General features: G+C 39.5%; 1 protein-coding gene across 2 annotated transcripts; it reads left to right on the forward strand.

Annotated features, from left to right (window-relative positions):
* Positions 1–1,014: 1,014 nt before the first annotated feature.
* On the forward strand, positions 1,015–11,778 carry aspa (aspartoacylase). Of its 2 annotated transcripts, none has more exons than XM_030068653.1 (6): positions 1,015–1,656; positions 3,913–4,108; positions 8,165–8,258; positions 8,451–8,558; positions 10,095–10,204; positions 10,481–11,778. In XM_030068653.1, the coding sequence occupies exons 1-6, from the start codon at positions 1,406–1,408 to the stop codon at positions 10,670–10,672; spliced, it is 951 nt and encodes a 316-aa protein (XP_029924513.1). In that variant the 5' UTR covers positions 1,015–1,405; the 3' UTR covers positions 10,673–11,778. The 2 variants fall into 2 exon arrangements, with proteins under 2 accessions (XP_029924513.1, XP_029924514.1); XM_030068654.1 differs by having other exon boundaries at positions 1,050–1,644.
* The last annotated feature ends 2,139 nt before the right edge of the window (positions 11,779–13,917 follow it).

The following is a 13,917-nucleotide window of genomic DNA, read 5'->3' on the forward strand; positions in this document are numbered from 1 at the left end:
GACTGGGGTACCTCAGATGGAGTGGCCTGCACTTTCTCAGACCTGAATCCCATAGAAAACCTATGGGATCAGCTGAGTCGCCGTGTAGAGGCACGGAGCTCTGTACCCCAGAACCTCAATGTCCTGAGGGCCGCCCTTCAAGAAGAGTGGGATGCCATGCCTCAGCAGACAATAAGTCGACTTATAAATAAATCGTCAAGCTGTAATTGATGCTCAAGGGCACATGACAAGTTATTGACACTGACATTTTTTGTTGTGGTATATCCACCACTGTTGTTGGCTTTTGTTTCAAGAAATTGTTTGAGATGAGGAAATCACCAGTGTATGCTTCTACTTAAATGCCCTACTTTCATGATATAATATCACTGTAGCATGAACTTTTTACATTTTCCATAAATTTCACCCAAAAGCCAAATATCCCTAACTTTTTGTGAGTAGTGTATATACATTTTTTGTGAGTCTTTGCCATACATGCACAATACATTAGGATCATCTTCCTAACACTGATTGGCAGCACAGTCACAGCTCAGTTGTTTCAAAACATCTAATTCAGCTCCTCTTTACATGCACCTCCTCGTTTGTGGTTTATAGAGATGTAGGAAAATAACTCAATAAGGAGCAATGACTTTTACCTGGATTTACCTCATTCATGCACTTGATAAAAAGAGTGAGTTTCCCTAATATTTCTATCTTCGGTATAAATTATATGGCATCTGTAAAACCACTGGGGGTCCCAATGGCATCAGCAGTTGAACTACTGCCATGGGCTTGACATAAACAAAACATGATACCAGCCTCTGAACTTCTGTGTTTTGATATCAACAGTTTACTTTGTCAGTGCTCGGCATTGCTGTATATTGTACCCTATATGTAGAATAGGCATGTGTGGTGGCGAATACATATTATTTTGGCATTTGAAATAGCTACATATTCTACCTGAAATATGTTCTTAATGTTCACTTTGGTGTTTTTTATGTTACTCAATATGACAACATGGCTTTACTTTGACAAGTATGACCGGAAGTCGCTTCAGTTCTGTCACGCGTTAGTCCACTGAAACTAATGACTCCGGGCTTTATTTTTAAAGGAGACACCGGAAAGACTAATGGAGGGCTGGTTTGACACTTGTAAACTAGTGGAGGAATCTGAGCCAGCCCTCTCAAGGAGTTGTAACCGCGGCTCAGGCGATGTAGTGTACAACTCAGCGCTGTTACGCACGGTGACTGACCACAAGAACCCAGCGGGCACGTTACGTAAGCGCTCTGCCACAACAGGCTTTTAAGACAACAACAACAGAGTGGCTTTAAAGCTCCAACTGGAAACTTTTCCTCGGCGCTGTCCCCGGCTCCTGAAGCCCCCGAGTCCACTGTGTCTGCTCCAGCTCTGCACTGATTGCTAGTCCGGTATGTCCTCACATAACACCGTCAGTTTCAGTGAGGCGAGGAGAGTGGCTGTTTTCGGGGGGACGCATGGAAACGAAATGTCAGGCGTGACGCTCGTAAACCTGTGGGTGAAGAACGGCGCCGAGATCCAGAGGAAAGGGGTCGAGACGAAACCCTTCATCACCAACCCGAAAGCTGTGGAGAAATGCTCAAGATATGTGGACACGGATCTGAACAGAGCGTTCACCCCGGAAAACCTCAGGTATTCAGCAAGGTAGACCTGACTCGGGTGCCACAGTCGGTGGACGCTGATCCAATTCTGTAGTCATGCGCATCGGACATGAGCACAACGGGGGTTGCCAAACTTTTTCCAAGTCAAGGAAGCCCCCAAATAGATAGACAAACGCTCATTCGGTAGTCCGAGGAGATAAATTACTAGGCACATAATTATGCAGGTCCCTGTTGGTGCAGAGTGGGAAATATATCTATATATTTATATATCTATATATAGATATATATCTATATAAATATATAGATATATATTCTCTAAATAGTCATTTATATACATTTTCTGTCTTGGAATTACTCGACAACAGAACTAAACCAGATGTTATATTGCTGGGGAACCCCTTAAAGGATCACTTGGGATACATTGTGATGGCCATGCATCATTGTATGTGTAGTATTTTATTTTATTTCAATATGAACTTGACTGTTGCTATTCAGATATGCCTCTGTATTCCAAGCAGTGTACTCTGTTAAAATCCCCGGTTTGTAAAAAAAAATAAATGAATAAATAAATAATAATCATGATAGAAACCTTTAACCTAATGATCAATCTAAAATAAAATAAAACAAAATCCTATGGGTACTATTCCTACAAACCCGCTATATAGCCTAGGTGCCTGCAGTCATCCATAGAAATATTTGGTTCGTTTGTTTACAGTAAAATATTGCATATGTCACACGGACATCTCCGCTCATTATTATGATAATTGGAGACTACATGTTGTCCTCACCCTGTGGTTGTTGTGCCAATAGCAGTGGAGCAACGTGTCCCCTCCCAGACTTCCAGCTGACTGTCAGCCAGCTAGAAAAACGTGAGCGAAACGTGGCTGACCTGCAAATGATTTCAGACGCTTTGTCGTCCTCTTTCATGTGCTCCATGGCAGAAAATGAAGTCTTACGCAAACCCTGGCTCGTCGCCTTTGTACTCACATGAACTCATCACAGCCTTCTAAACTTGATTGCCCTTGTCACTTCTAACGATAATCACTATAATATGCCTATAATAATACTTCCACAGGGGCGTATAGGCTGTATGTCTGCGGTGCACAAAAGTGACCATATCATACTTAATGTCAATATAATTGCCCATAATATTCCGAGTAGGGCTCGTAGTGTGTCTTTATTCAATAGTGATTTTTAAAACACCTTTATTATTAAGCACAAGGTTTGATGTCGTATTTACATAGCCTCCTTCCAAAACGTTTCAAAAGTTTAATATGCGAAAAATCGTAATAAATAAACAAACAAACAAAAAAACATTGTGGTAAGCTCAGATTGTGTATGCAAAGTTTCTGTGCGTGTTGCTGCCTTTTCATCCAGTTTGGTAAAGATCTGTGAAGGAAAATCTTGTCAAGGCTCTGTGGCCAACAGTTTACTCTCAATAGGCAGCATGTAAGAAGATTAACCACTTGAAGACTCTTTCTAAAAACAGCCAGTGTCCTTCTCCTCAACCACACTGGCCAACCAAACCTTCTACATATTGTGTTTGTGTGTGTGTCTGTATAATTTCCTAACCACAATTCTTTCATTTCAATTTAAAATGGGATGTTGCATGCCACTTTGACAGCTGTAGCCCCCACCCAGTATGCTGTGCTTCTGTATTGTGGTCCTGGCAGTCCAGACAATACCAGATATTTGGTGAAAATGGGGTTCTAAAGAGCATATAGGAGGGAGGTGAGACAATATGCTTAGTAGTGGTGCTATTCGGCCATAGTTTGGAGAATGTCCTAGAATAGTGGTTATTTTGAAATGCTTAAAAGAGCTAAAAGGGCCAGCTCTCACTGTCCATTGAGAATGCATTGCATGTCTGTATGTGCAAAAGCATGTTTAGCCTGGAGACAAAACAAACATTTCAAGGATTCTTTTTTTTTTTTTTTTTTGTCCAGATATGCAAGGCTTTGAGAAAGTGAATCAGATGTCTTCTCAGTGCTCATGAAAAATAGGCCACTTTACATTGAGTGAAATGATGGAAATTAACAATGTGTCATTTGCCATCAGAAATATTCAGCTTTCATCTCACACATGTGCAAAAAAAATTTAAAAAGTCCCGGGTTAGTTAGTAATAGTTATGTTATGTTTTACCTGAAGGCTGTTGACTGTCTGCTCTTTCTTTGAAGAGCAGACAACCTTGTGTCAGTAAATAATGTGCTGAAAAACTATGCATCTAACAATATCAAGTAATAAGTATTATTATTGAATTCTGTAACTGAATGCTGTCTCATCCTTCCTCTGTGCACTGCAGTGCCCCGGGTGGAGATGACCTGCCCTACGAGGTGCAGAGGGCCCAGGAGATCAACCGCCTGTTTGGACCTAAAGGAAGCCCAGAGGCCTATGATGTCATCTTTGACCTCCACAATACAACGTCCAATATGGGCTGCACTCTGATACTGGAAAGCTCCAAAGACCACTTCAACCTGCAGATGATGAACTATATAAAGGTCATGACCTGAACGAGAATTTCTACTCTAACTGAACAATTTCACCTTTAAACACACCTCCTTACCAACTGAGCACCAGTGGCTTTTAATATTAGCTGCCTCAATAATCTATTATCAGCATTTGCATGCAAACAAACAAAATTATTTGTCAAAAAATAATACACCACATCATGGAATTAAGTATTCACCGGGCCTCATTTTTTGTGATTATATATCTGTTAGAGGAATTATCTTAGACTAACTTCTCATAATGTGAACATAACTAATGGCAGTGATAAGGGGTCTAGAGCATGACTGTTTATGAATTCCTGTGGAGGTAAATGTGTCCTGAAAAGTGAATGTTCTACCATCGTTAGTCCTCTTTGGAGAAACTCACTGACAGACTACACACATAAGGTAATGATCTATTTAGCGTTATGTATTGGATTTGATCTCGTCACCTAAAGGATCAACCATCCAAACACTCTTGTTGACTTGAAGCATGGCTGAGTTCTCTGGCCATTAAGTTCTTTGAGCACGTAATCATTGATGAGCCATTGTAAAGACTTGAACTGTTTCGAACAAGGAGTTCAGGGCTTTGTTAAGGGTGCTGTGAGTAGTGTTTTATCATCAATAAATCATTAATGGATATAGATTACATTTTACACTTCCAGCAAGACAGATTTTGAGGGTAATCTGCTGAATTGCCTTACAGCACAAAGGTAGATGCTTTAGAGCCAAAAAAAACAGGAACTATTTTCTGTTCATGAATGCCATTTGTACACAATGTTCTTTTCCACTTTCAGTAGTCTAATTGCATAGCTTCTATTTCATGTTAGCTTGCCTGCTCTGAATGTATATTGGCTGTTATCATGGATGCTTATCAGCTCTTATCCTTCTTGCATTTCAAAACAAAACACTCGTAGAAACATGGCAAGGAGGAGGAGAGGGAGACAGGCAACACCCTCTTTGTAATGGGAAGCGTTTATGGGAAATGTGATCCTAACTTTGAGAAACACAAAATGGCACACGTAGGGCACACACAGCTCTATTTGAGCATCTGTACAAACGCCTAGAGAGAAAAAATCTTATGCCAAGGTAACTTCCAATTACTCAAGATAAAAGACTGACTTCAGACTTCATTACCCACCTACGCTGCTGTGCACTGTCATCATGAATCAAACACTCAGACTCATACCTTTGCATTATCCAAGATAACAAGCTGAATTTTGAGTTCCCTGACTTATTTTGTAACAAGGCCAGCAGTCATGCTTCTGTCCTAGGTTCAAAAGTTTCTAATGATTGTACGTTTTCTCTGATCTGGCAGTATTTATCTTGTCTTGGTGTTAATCAAAAGTAACAGAGAAATACTTTTGTAGAATAACAACAGTTTGGTGGTAAAGAGTCCACTCAGTCTGTCACAAATATTAAATTATCAGACTCTGTAAGTAATCAGACTCTTTGAAGAAGGACCTGGATTTTTATCTCTAGGTCCAATGATCGTAAGTGAAACATCACAACGTGCACTTTCTCCAGTACTGGCCTGGTTTTATGACCCCATGAATCATACCGCGTACTGAAAAAATATGGGTGTTGCAATTCATGACAGCTGGATCCAGGCTATTCCAGTATTGTATTTAAGTATAATTTTGAAGTACTTGCACTTCACTAGAATATTTATATTTTGTGAAACTTAATACTTTTACACAAAATCTCAAAATGAAATATTGCACTTTTTACTTCATTACACGTATCTGACGGCTGTTGTTAGTAGTTACTTGACTTAATAAGTCTTATACATACACAAAACATACAATTAGTTAATAAAATATAATGCATTGTTAGAGATCAAGCTACCCAGCTGTAAATGGAGTAGCTTGACCTTCTGCAACCATCACAGTTTGAACTAAATACAAATTATACATCTCCGGAAAGAGGATAAATAGAAAAGAGGAGAATGGAGACTGTTGCTTTCAGGCTTTCTGTCTCTGTCTGAGAATGCAATCGAAATTGATAAACAAAAGTAGTGATTAACACTGTTGCACTGTGGCTGGTACAAATGCTGTCCTGGACTTTGCAATAAATCAAAGATGGGTTGCACAGTGTAAATCAATCAATACCACACAGCTGTATATATGAGATCATTGATGATTTGCTCAGCTGCCACTCTGCCAGATGTTATTGCGTTGGCTTGAGTAAATCAATCCTACCCAACAAACAGAGAGAAATGCTTCATCACCACAAAGATATATGCTCAAATGGCAAACGTCTTTGTTGTCGTTCTTGGTGTTCACTGGCTCATCATGGGTTATCGAGGACAGAGCATCACAGGAGTTCTGGTTATCATCTGAAGATGATAAGTTCAGTGCAGCAACCATGCAACGCTGTTCTAGGCTAATCAGCTTCCTTCCAGGGTTGTAAAACATTTTGTTTGACAGTTGCATCATGCATTCAGACAGCTATCTGATGTCAAACTACAAGTCACAGAGTTTTTGCTGCTAACAGGGCAGAGGGTTGCTTGTCTGTGTAGATATCATATGCTCCTCTAAAAAAGTGCATAACACAGAATGTCATGCACATAAGGTATGTTGCATTAATCTCTGAGTGAAGCCAGCATCTCCAGCTCCTTCGAAAAATTCGGCTACTGCATTTTAATCGAATCCCATGGTTGAATAATCAACCCTGTATTTGTGGTAGGAGGAGTCTGTTGGGGGCAGTTTTCTGGTTTATAGCCAGTAGTTTATGCAGAGACATGGAGCACCATCCATCTTATGAACATAGACGACAGAGGCAGCATAATGTGATTGAGACTTGACGAGCAATCCCTTCACGAACAGGTCTTGGATGTACACTTTGACTCCCTCGAACAGAACTTAGGTATTGATCTGTAACTTCTCTTGATTGACATATCATCTTGTAAGCCAATTGGCAGGCTCTGGATGCACCCATTGTCACTGCTGACCGTAGAGTCTTGCAATATCTTTCCACTGTCTTTTGCTATATCACATCCAGATGACTGAAACCAGCAGGAGATTGCCAGAGTTGTGTTGATTGACTGTTGGATGAGTTGACAGTTATTTGAATTTTTCTGTTGCCAGTTGGTGTAATCTTGGGTCAGATGATTTCATGATTGGTGTGGTTGCAGATGGATACCCTGTTGTATGGACTCTTGGTATTCCGGATCTATAGGAGGCTTTTTCAAGCTCTCAGTTGTTCAGGGACTGCACTTTCAGCTTTGGATGCATACAGGTCAGCAGGGTTACACATCAAAGTTGAGCAGGACTGTCACTGCAAGTGGGCTGGCATGACATCAGTTTCTGTCCTTACTCTGACAAGGGCATGGCCATCATAGCTCATGCTCTGGGTCTGAAGTTGACCGGAGCTGTTACTTCTCATACTTAGGTACATTTTATTGCTTACTATTAATACAAAAATTTGAATGCAGCACTTTTAATGGAGTATTTTTCCGTTAGGATTTTTGTACTGTTTCCACCTCTGCCAGTGATGATGAAGATAAGTGTGCTCATGATGATGGTACTGGTGACCCTCCTGATCCTAATAATAATGAGGGCAGTCATCACAATGCTGCTGTTGAAGATTAGGGTTGTGTTGGAGGTCTTGATACTGAGGTTGATGAAAATGTCTTTATGTTTTTGCCGATGATACATGTCTTGTATTTTGTTGTTTAAACTGGTAAAGCTTCCTGCCCACCAAACTAAACTTTATGCACAAGATCATACTATATTATTTTGTATCTGAGTTTTGTTTCTGCTTTACCACAAATCTGTTTATTTTGTCATTGTGTCAAGCAGAACCTTAAACCATTTGTTCACAATTTGCTCATTAATAGTAGTGAATGTAATGGAAATTATGTGAGATATTGGTTTAGAAGACAGGATAAGACATTTGGCTGATGTGCAGACATGACTAACGCATTTAAAATCATAGCTTTGCTTGATGAATATTAGCATCTCTCCATCACAGACATTGTTGTTGAGATGTGTTTGTGTGTTTTTGTTTGTTTGTTTGTTTGTTTGTTTGTTTGTTTGTAAATGTGATCTTGGTTTTGTATTCTAGAAAGCCATTGCTCCGGCCAGTTGTCCTGTTCTGTTGAATGAACATCCTCTTCTGAAATATTCCACCTCGCGGTCTGTGGCCAAACACCCTGTTGGTGAGTCTCAAGTCCAGCCAAACTGCTGTTGGGAGAATTTTTGGATAATAATACCAAGGGCCATGGCATGTAACACTTAATGCAAATCTAATATTATATAGTAATATGTGAATTCAAATATTACACTATATTTATGAATGTAAAGAAAGCAGTTTACATGTGCAAATATGGATTTTTGTTGTTGTATTCCAGGCCTGGAGGTGGGTCCTCAGCCTCAAGGTGTTTTGAGGAGCAACATCTTTGAAGCTATGAGAGTAATACTGAAGCATGCCCTGGACTTCATTGAGCTGTTTAATGAAGGTAGGAGAAGCTGTGATAACTCACATACCATAGCAGCTTCGAATACTAGGCTATAACATATCAGCTTTATATGACATTCGGCAACAGTCAAAGTAATATGATTTCAAAGGATTATGCAAAACCAGTAAATAAAAATCAAATATGCAAGAAGACATTCATGTTCCTTAGAGTTTACTGGAAAGTATTACAGTTGCAAGGATACAAAGTTCTTTACGGAATTTCCAAGAACGGTCAAGTTATATTTTTTCACCTCAAAATGACTAATGCGTCATGCCTTTAGTAATGTCTTATGTCCAGCAAAAAAAACAGTTGTTAACAGCACTGTCAGTGTGCTACATCACTGCCTGTCTGTCAGCATCACAGTGATGAGAGGCATTTTGTGACATATTGCTCATGGGTGACTGAGTCATCCAGATGTACCTACACGCAGCTCTCCCTGGCATAGAAATTTCTAAAATTATCATCATCTGGTTCATTACGCCTTCACTCCACCCCTCTCCTAAGGCACGGAACAGTGTTTGCAGCATTTAGGTATAGGGAAAGTTTTTCTTCCTCTTTTATGTAAACAAGCAGTCTGTGCCAAGTGTGAGTTGCAGTCTGCCTGTTTCCCTGACTGGCCAACTGCTGAATGGCGTGCTTGTTGGAAGTTGGTTAGTTTCCATGTCATTAGACTGTGCCTGCCAATGGTGTGGTAATCTTCTGTCCTGGGGCCACACTGGTGTTGATGAATGCTCTGGCATGGTGATGAATTTGTTTTCCTATTCTCTGAAGCTGAAGAGCCCAGAGAAACAGCCTGTTTGATTATATTAGATGTCATTATTTGAGCAGAAAATTATTTTCTCAGAGAAATAACTAGTGGGATTGCATTTAGGTATATGATAGCCTTAAAGAAGTCAACTCTGGTACTGTATGGTTAAGTTAATGTCTAGGCCCTGGACTTGTTTGCCAGCCAAACACTGTTCTAGTTCTGTTATTCAGGTTGAACAGAGCCATTCTGCACATTCTACTTCATCAACAAGTTTGCCAGAGTATCTCAAGATTTTGCTGGTGTTGATGAGTCACTATCTTAATATGACATGACAGCAATCTTGTGACATTATTTAAAAAACTTGGAGCTCATTGGTCTCCATACTTGCCAATACTTCCTTTACATAAGTCAGAATCACCACCTTACAGTTTGCACATTTCCTAAGTGTGCATCAAAATTAAGTTATATTTCACTGTCATATTTTATAATGTATATTTTTTCGCTCATAGATTTTTGAGCTTTTTTTTTTTTGAGCGTTTTGTCCTTTACACGTATTTGTATATTGTTACTGTGATTTTCTCTGCAATCTCACTGTAAGTTAAAGCTAATAGCTGATATTTGCCGTCCACCCATACAACAAATGCCATGGATCTGGTAGCAAACTTACTTTTTGAAAATACTGTGTATGGTACTTAAGAACTTTATTTAGAATACAAGGCTTTTGAAGGACGCTTGCATACAGTATAATCTATATCGTATAAAGTCATTTTTTTCTATGTGTTGTTCAGGCATGGAGTTTCCACCTTGTACGGTGGATGTCTTCAGAGTCTCAGAGAGGGTGGACTATCCCAGAGATGCCAATGGAAACATCATTGCCATGGTGCATCCTAATCTGCAGGTGAAAACCACAAAAGGAATTTTAAATTCAGGATTTTATCCATCTTCTCCTTTTGGCCATATAGGGTTTTTTTTTCTTTTTGTCTTTGACCTCTTAATAGTATTAATTAAAACACTGAAAAACTGTATCTGACAAATGAAAAAGGAAATGAGTATTTGATCTTTTGTGGATGTGAGAATATATCAATGGACTCTGAATAACAGGCCACTTTCTTCAGCTGTGCGGTGTTTCCACAAAAGCCCTTTTCAGCCTTTTCATTGTTTGTTGTTGTTTCAGGACTGTGACTGGGAGCCGCTGAACCCTGGTGACCCTATGTTCCAGACGTTTGATGGAAAGACCATCCACTACGAAGGCGCTGGCACCGTCTACCCCACTTTTATTAATGAGGCAGCCTATTACGAAAAACAGCAGGCATTTGTAACCACGAGGCGAGAAACCTTGGTGGCCAGCGCCATCAGAAAAGCATAAAAGGTGGTTACGTACTGAGGAAGTAGCAGCAACACCGTGTACATGTAAACCACAGCAACAATCTCTAGATTTTGCACTTTGTCGCTCTGTTAGTAAATGAATGAATGGGATTTCTCTCTTAATGATTAGACACCAACATCATATACTGGGCTGATTTAGTTTTTTATGCGATTGCTATCAAAATGAAAAAAAACAACAAAAACAACAACAAAAAAACAACAACAATTAACTATGCAAAGAACATTTGTGGAGGTTTTGCAATGGTTCATATTGTGAAAGTCTGAAAGACTGCTGTATATCATTGTGATACATATTCATGCTACTTTTGTTAATTTCCAAATACATTTACATTAAATCAGCTTAGTTTTGTATGAGACTATGGTCAGGGTTAATTATAAATTGCTGATGAATTATTACAATACTCTGCAGAGCCAGCGGGCATTCTGATGTTACTGTACTATACACTGTTTTCCATTACTCCTCAGGAAGGCTGCCTGCAGTAGGGTGATAACCTGCAACTTTTGGCCCTTACAGTTCTCTCTCTTCTTATGAAAATATATTTGTAAAATCTTTGGCAGGGTGTCTGTGGCCTTTGTGACTGCAACGGTGCAACTTCTCGATGCTATCTACCTGTAATATAACTCCAGCGGTTGCATTCATGGTGCTGTCCTGCTGTTGCCTTAAATAAGATTTCGGTGACAATTGCACAACAAATTTGGAAAGGAATTTGTAGAATATATAATATATATGGGATAACTGGAGTATTTTAAATATTAAGTAATATATGTTCTTTTTCTGTGAACAATTCGGATGCAATATGACATGTTTTTTAATTATGTTATTTGTCGTCATTTTGATATACTGATATATATTTGGGTTTAATAAGTGATGGCATATGATATGTTGCGTGGAAAGCATTTGTACATTCTAATCTTGTCGAGTCTTTGATTGTGTTATCTGTTTAAAGTATCACTGTGATCTTACAGTAATTCAATTTTCCTTGAGCATTATTTTCAGTAGCATTATGATTGGTATATTTTGGTGTCCTCAATGTCCTGTGGAAATCATACTGTCAATAAATGTAGCAATATGCATTACTCACCAAATATTCTATTCTGTTTTTAAATGCCCCTTACATACTCTACTTTGAGTTACCAGCTACAGTATGTTTGTGACTTCTGTCGTTTGCCTGGAGCTGGCATAACCACAAGGAGGCAGCACAGAACCACTGATCACACTCCTCTGCAACCTGTGCATGCAGACAGTGCTGTTCTAGCTTGTGTGTGTGTGTGTTTGTATGTTCTGCTCTGTGCACTAGATAAAAATTAGCAGCTGCAAACCCAGATAGGTCTCTGTGGGCTGACTCTGCTGCTCCTGAGCCTCAGTGTTAACAAAGTATGGTGATGTGATAATACCAGTGCAGCTAGTATTAAGTTATTAAATCATTGATAATCCTGTTACTATTTGCGCTTCAATACCACTAACTGGATAGCATTAAGTGACACTACCACCACACCAATACACATACTCTGATTGTATAAACAGGTACAATATACCCAACACAATACCCTGTCATGACCCTGCACTTAGGACTTGACAAAGTGGAGACCACATATGGCTTCAAAACAAGAATTAAGTTTATTTAATAAAGTGAATAAAATAATTATGCAGAACTTAAGTTTGCAAAGGGTAAATAAATATTAAGTCAGTAGTGTGTGGATGGGTGAAGAAAGTAATCACCTCAACCAAAGTCAACTGAACCAAACCTGGAGGAGAAGAGAGAGAATGACTGTTAGAGGCCCCATTTTATAGGTGAGGCAAACCCTCATCCCAGGTGCTAACCATTCCCCCTAATTAGACTCAGTATTCAGCACCCAAGGAAAGCCTGAGCTCTCAGCACCCTAGGAAAGCCTGAGCTCTCAGCACCCTAGGAAAGCCTGAGCTCTCATACAGATAGGTCCTTGGTCTAAACAGCGCCAAGGGGCTGTCACAACCCTTTGTTATTTTTTAACCTTGAGAAATCTACTTTTATGAGAGAAAATATATGTACTTTTATGGAAGAATGTTGACACATTAAGTACAAACTCTTAGTTGGACCACTGGGTGATGAAAATCGTTCTTCAATTAAAAAAAAAAAAAAAAATCTGACAAAAACTTGATAAGGTATCCAAAATATGAAAGCATGTGCGCACATAAAATCTCTTCTCTGTGCTCTGTACTGTCAGATTTGCAGTCTGAAAGTTTTTATCTGTAACAAAATACAATAATAATACAATATCTTAGTATATTCTATATTTTCCTCATTACACATTTTTGGTCAGGGAGGTAAATGTAAACTTTGGAAAATTATTTTCTCAATGTCAACAATAGTGAGTGTTTAATGAATGAAGGCATGCTGATAATGGGTTGGAGTCATGACGTTAAGCCCCTGGCTACAGTATCGGTGCACACCCCTGTTTATGATTTCACACTCACTACCAGTTGGGTGAACACAGAACTGAGCCACCACTTGTCATTGAAATCCCTAAGCTGACACTGCTGCTGAGTTTGTGTCAGAGAATTTGCTCTTTCACAAGGTCATGTTCACTAAGTACACCAGGCAGGAAGTCTTTAAATCAGTAGAGATCACACATGAAGTGCGTTGGCCTCATGTAAGGCGGCTATACTGCATTCCACAACCTTATCAGGTGCTTGCAGATGAGTCAGAAAGTCCTTACATTTCCTGCAATATCACCTCAAGGCTTGTGATTTGTAATTCTGATTCAGGACTACCTGGCTGGTCTCCTATTTATTACAGTAACCCAATCAGGGCTCTCAGCTCTGTAGTAACTGCTGATCAATGATTCCCCGTGGCCAGAGAAAGCTTTTAGGGAGAATGATCTTTCAGTCCTGGGCAAGGATCCAAATGGGCACTTGGAAATACCAAACAGCCATCTCCACCTCCACTGGCCCTGCCCCGCACCCACCCTTTTACTGTCTGTCTGAAGTGATAAGGCTCTGCTCACTTGTATAGCATTACATCTTGGTTTTACTGGAAATGTCCTATTTGGCTGCTTACCAAGTTTTTAGATGATAATCCCACTGAGATTGGGGTGAACAAGTTTTGGGTTTCCTCCTTTGTGTAAGAGAGTCCTGATATAGCTGTTTTTTGTGCAATGGACATAATCATTTCTGATAATCTTTATTTTCATGATCAGTGAAGACAAATTATTCATAAAAGAAAAACCAATGACTCCCATGCAAAA

Source organism: Myripristis murdjan, chromosome 14, assembly GCF_902150065.1.
Source record: "Myripristis murdjan chromosome 14, fMyrMur1.1, whole genome shotgun sequence".
Lineage (NCBI taxonomy): Eukaryota > Metazoa > Chordata > Actinopteri > Holocentriformes > Holocentridae > Myripristis > Myripristis murdjan.

Coding starts and splice junctions, on each gene's coding strand:
- aspa (XM_030068653.1), top strand. CDS start 1,406: ATGTCCTCACATAACACCGTCAGTTTCAGTGAGGCGAGGAGAGTGGCT. Junction 4,109..8,164: donor AGATGATGAACTATATAAAG/GTCATGACCTGA, acceptor TTTGTATTCTAG/AAAGCCATTGCTCCGGCCAG. Junction 8,559..10,094: donor CATTGAGCTGTTTAATGAAG/GTAGGAGAAGCT, acceptor TGTGTTGTTCAG/GCATGGAGTTTCCACCTTGT.